Source organism: Sinocyclocheilus anshuiensis, unplaced genomic scaffold (genome assembly GCF_001515605.1).
Source record: "Sinocyclocheilus anshuiensis isolate Anshui unplaced genomic scaffold, SAMN03320099.WGS_v1.1 scaffold499, whole genome shotgun sequence".
NCBI lineage: Eukaryota > Metazoa > Chordata > Actinopteri > Cypriniformes > Cyprinidae > Sinocyclocheilus > Sinocyclocheilus anshuiensis.
The window spans coordinates 234,874-240,212 of record NW_015551033.1 but is presented as its reverse complement, the minus strand read 5'-3'; the positions used below and the strand labels follow the sequence as shown (position 1 = coordinate 240,212).

General features: G+C 33.1%; 1 protein-coding gene across 1 annotated transcript in view; it reads right to left on the bottom strand.

Annotated features, from left to right (window-relative positions):
- Positions 1-5,339, bottom strand: part of LOC107661281 (protein kinase C-binding protein NELL2-like) — a 99,294-nt gene that overhangs the window by 7,489 nt on the left and 86,466 nt on the right. The window contains exons 13-14 of the mRNA XM_016450779.1: positions 1,920-2,060; positions 1,378-1,571 (exon numbers count right to left, since the gene is read on the bottom strand). Coding sequence (XP_016306265.1) covers positions 1,378-1,571; positions 1,920-2,060 — 335 coding nt within the window. The remainder of the gene's footprint in view (positions 1-1,377; positions 1,572-1,919; positions 2,061-5,339) is intronic.

Here is a 5,339-nt window from a genome sequence, read left to right as displayed (position 1 = left end):
TTTAACGTATATATTTAATTTAATGTTTTTAATGTATATATTTAAGTTAATGTTTGTTTAACGTATATATTTAATTTAATGTTTTTAATGTATATATTTAAGTTAATGTTTGTTTAACGTATATATTTAATTTAATGTTTTTAATGTATATATTTAAGTTAATGTTTGTTTAACGTATATATTTAATTTAATGTTTTTAATGTATATATTTAAGTTAATGTTTGTTTAACGTATATATTTAATTTAATGTTTTTTAATGTATATATTTAATTTAAAAGTTTTTTTTATGTATAGATTTAATTTAACGTTTGTTTTAAACTCATCATTTTAATATTTGTTTTACTGCCTTTAATCTTACTTTAACTGCATTTTTCCCTTTAGTTTTTTTTTTAATAAACTGATGGTCACTTTTGTTGTGTGTTTTAATTGATATTATGCCACAGATGCTGTTGATAAGCTTCTTTTGAAGATCTTGTCATCTTCTGCGTCTGTTCTTCAAATCCGATCTGAGATTATAGTTTAAACGTTCATATGAAGAAAACTAGTGTTTCTTGCAAAAACAGTTTGTTATGAAAACATAATGCCAGTGTGTTCTTGGGCATCGTATGACTCCAGAAGTAGTTTTTGTCCTTTATCTTCAGCAGCTGAAACTCGGTGACCCGAGAATCACGTCTAGTTTTGATTGACAGCTCTCCCTCTTCACATCAATTAAACGCTCTGGGCTGATTAGAGCTCCTTAATTAGTAGATTGATTATTTAATATCTGAAAACCCATCGTGTTCGTCGCCTCCTCCAGATGCAAGAAAGCATTTCAGTTAAAGACTTAATTAGCGAGTAACTGATGGAGGTCAATGGCTTTAATAGAAATGCGACTCCATCCTTCAGCGCTGCGAAAACTCAGAACAAACTCAACACAAAAACAATTACATTTCCATTTCACTTCATATCTTCAAATGTATACGAGCTGATATTCAATAAATAAGACTCTAGACAGTGTGATACGGTTGATTGGGAATACTTTTCTAGGTGCGTTAACGTTTTAATTTGACACAGATCTCAGATTTTATTTATGTTTCGTCCTTATTTGTTTCATTGAAAATATTATTATATTTTCATAATATTTATACTAAAATGTTATATTGTTTAGAATGTTTTTAAACTTTTTAATTAAGAATTACAACAGATTTTTTCTGGCTCGTCCAGTGCCATGGCTGCTGAAGTTAGCTTTACTTATTTGCTATCATTTCTGGCTGCTGATAAACGTCTTTTAAAGTGTGTTGTTTTTGATCATGTGGCGGTGATTTATGGTGCTGTTAACCCTGCGCCGCTGTTTCCCCTCGTCAGAGCTGATACCCATAATGCATCACTCTCACAGACCTGACAGGAGCAGACGGAGCATCGGTCGCTGTCCAGCAGCCAGATCTGTGCGTGGTGCTTGAGCTTGCCGTCGTGGACGCAGTCTCCGCTGCAGTTGTGTCCGTGAGGGCAGCGGCAGTCGTAGCCTCCGTCCAGATTAAAGCAGACCGTGTCGTTAGCGCAGCTGCTGCGGCCCGTCACACACTCGTCCATGTCTGCAGGACCAAACAAACCCATCAATCATACACTATTAGAGTTTTTCTTCATATTTTGAATTTGATGTTTTTCTTCTGTTTTTACTAGGGATGCACCGATACCACTTTTTTCAGAATGAGTCCAATACCGACACTTTCATTTTTGGTACTCGCCGATACCGATACCGATATTCACACGCTGTGTGGTATCAGCTTTCGGTATCGGGGCATTTTTATGAGTACGAGTATGTGTGTGTGTGTATGTGTGTGTATGTGTGTGTGTGTGTGTTGTGTGTGAGAGTGTGTGTGTGTGGTGTGTGTGTGTGTGTGTGTGTGTGAGTGAGTGTGTGTGTGTTTGGACAGCTGTACCTTTACAGGACTCTCCGTTGGCGGTGTACACCTCGTTGTCATGGTAACCGTCATGACACTCGCAGTGATACCAACCAGGTAAGTTCACACAGATGGCGTGTGTGTCACACTGAACCAAACCCTCCGAGCACTCGTCGATATCTGAACACACACACACACGGTTCATTATCTCTGCTCCAAACACTCAGCTGACTACATGAACAGCATTTTAAGGCATCATGAGGCAACATGTTCTTGACGTGAGGATGGTAGGCAGCTGCATTATGCTGAGATTCAGACCAAACTCTAATGCAGCACTGCATGAATCCTCAGAAGAGCTGATAAAAACTTCACAATAATCCACAAGTAATTCTATGTATGTCTGCACTATCATCTATATTTGCACTATTTTCTTCTGCTGTCGCCAAGATAAATTTCTTGTGTGTGTAAACGTACTTGACAATAAAGCTCTTTTTGACTTCTAAACGGTGCTTGATCTGTGCAGATTTCTCCTGATTCAGATGAGATGGACTTTTTCAAAGAGTTATGGGTAAAAAGGTCTTAATGCTGGATGTGTTTCAGCTTTTGTCTTCTCCAGATGTTAACTGATGGACTGGAGTGCTGTGGATTACTTGTGGATTATTGTGATGTTTTTATCAGCTGTTTGGACTCTCATTCTGACGGCACCCATTCACTGCAGAGCATCCATTGTGGAGACAGTGAGACATTTCTCAAGATCTGATGAAGAAACAGACTCATCCTAATCTCGGATGATCTGAGGGTGAGCACATTTTCAACAAATTTTCATTTTTGGTGGACTATTGCTTTAACTTTTACTGTCATGTTCAAACCTAATTCTCTTATTGGATGACAGCTAGTGAGTCTGTTTTTGGTTTTCAGGAATCTTCTCCATCAGTTAAGCCAGTGAATTCAGCTTGTATATTCTTAGTTTATATCCAGATGTTTTGTTTGCATCACAAACGCTTCATATTTCAGGCTCATTTTCCGTGATCTCAGTATCTCAGATTATGTTGATGTTTCTGGGTGTTATGATGACAGAAGAGCTCGTCATGATGAGACATGATTGATGTTCAATGATAAACACAAATCCACTAATCTTTGTGCCTCTCACATAACAGACCCCATCAGAGAAAGATGGTTTTAGTGCATGAAATATCCCAGTCATATTTCACCCCAAAGATAGATAGATAGATAGATAGATAGATAGATAGATAGTTCATTTTTGGTGGACTATTGCTTTAACTTTTACTGTCATGTTCAAACCTAATTCTCTTATTGGATGACAGCTAGTGAGTCTGTTTTTGGTTTTCAGGAATCTTCTCCATCAGTTAAGCCAGTGAATTCAGCTTGTATATTCTTAGTTTATATCCAGATGTTTTGTTTGCATCACAAACGCTTCATATTTCAGGCTCATTTTCCGTGATCTCAGTATCTCAGATTATGTTGATGTTTCTGGGTGTTATGATGACAGAAGAGCTCGTCATGATGAGACATGATTGATGTTCAATGATAAACACAAATCCACTAATCTTTGTGCCTCTCACATAACAGACCCCATCAGAGAAAGATGGTTTTAGTGCATGAAATATCCCAGTCATATTTCACCCCAAAGATAGATAGATAGATAGATAGATAGATAGATAGAGAGATAGATGATAGATAGATAGATAGATAGATAGATAGATAGATAGATAGATAGAGAGAGAGATAGATAGATAGATAGATAGATAGATAGATAGATGGATGGAGGATGATGGATGGATGGATGGATGATAGATGGATGATGGATGGATGGATGGATATTTTAACAGTTGTTATGTTATGTTATAGAAATATTTTAATACACAATTTTGTAATAATATCATTTTATAATATTATATTATTTACTATATATTCATATAATATAATTTATAATATAATTATAAATTTGCATATATCAAGTGAACATTATAAGGTAATGAAAAATACATTTTTCTTTCATATATTTTCAAATATTTTTATGATTTTTTTATACAATTTTATTTTTTAATACTTCATCTTCTATTTTAATTATTTTAAACAATTATATAAATCATAATTATATTAAATTATAATTATAGAAATTATATATATATATATAAAGTAAAGTATATATGCATCATGGTAGCATTTGTTGTATGGCTTTCATGCTCATTTTAATATAAATTCATCAGTGAGAATAATGAAAATTACCAAATAATTCAAAAGCAAAACAGACAGTAATGAGAATGCTATAAAAATAGACTTTTCATTTCTTTCACACAAGATCATCCTTTAGTTTCTTATGATTTTGGGGTGAAATATGACCTGGACATGTTTTCATTCACCCACAGACTGTGTTTGGTCCAAACAGCAGCGTCTCAGTCCAATCCCATCTTCAGACAAATGGCTTTAGCAATTCAGACATAATGAGTGGAATGATATTAAATTAGTCGGCGGGCGACATTAAAGCCATTATTACTCAGACGCGGGTGGAGGGAGATAGTCTCAATGATTAAACACTCACAGGAGAGATGAGCCTCTGTTCTGATTCAGACTGATCTCAGATCATTATGAAAATCACTCTTCATCAGCGGCCAATCACAGCGCGTCCTCACCGCGGTCAGGTGACCGTCAGGAGTTTTCAGAAAGCAGACTGAAGGATGATTAGATGAAACTGATATTGCTTAAAGGTGACCCACATCTTCTGATCAGAGACAGAAATGGGAAACTCCAACAATGAATGAGTCTATATACTGTAAACGCAAGTCATCATCACTTTGTGTCTTTATTAGTGATTACTAGCAGCACTTAATTAAAGTCATGGACTAATGACATTGTTCAATTTTTCTCTGTCCATGACTGTTGTAGGTGTTGATAGCTTCATAAATGTAAATGTCCTATAAATCTGCACACGTCAAGTAAAAAATGAAAAATAAACATTTATTTTCTTTTATAGATTTTTTATAGATTTGTAATGTATTTTAATGTATTTTTAAAATAAACATACATTTAAAAATATATATAAATTCGATTTTATTAAACATTTTTATAAAATAATATTATTTTTTTATATAATTTATAATATTAGTTTGTTTATATTATAAATATATCATATCATATTAAGTGAACATTAAGAGGTAATGAAAATTAAATATTTATTCATTTATTTTCTTTATGGATTTTCTTGTATTTTTAGAAGGTATATATATATATATGTGTGTGTGTGTATAGTACTAATTATTTTATTAATCAGTATTTAGTATTATATGATGTATAGTATTATTATATAATAATATAATATTATTTATAATATAAATATATAAATATAAATGTGCACATGAGGTAATGAAAAATAAAAAAATATTTTTTATTTTTTATATATATATATATATATATATATATATTACTATTATTAAAATA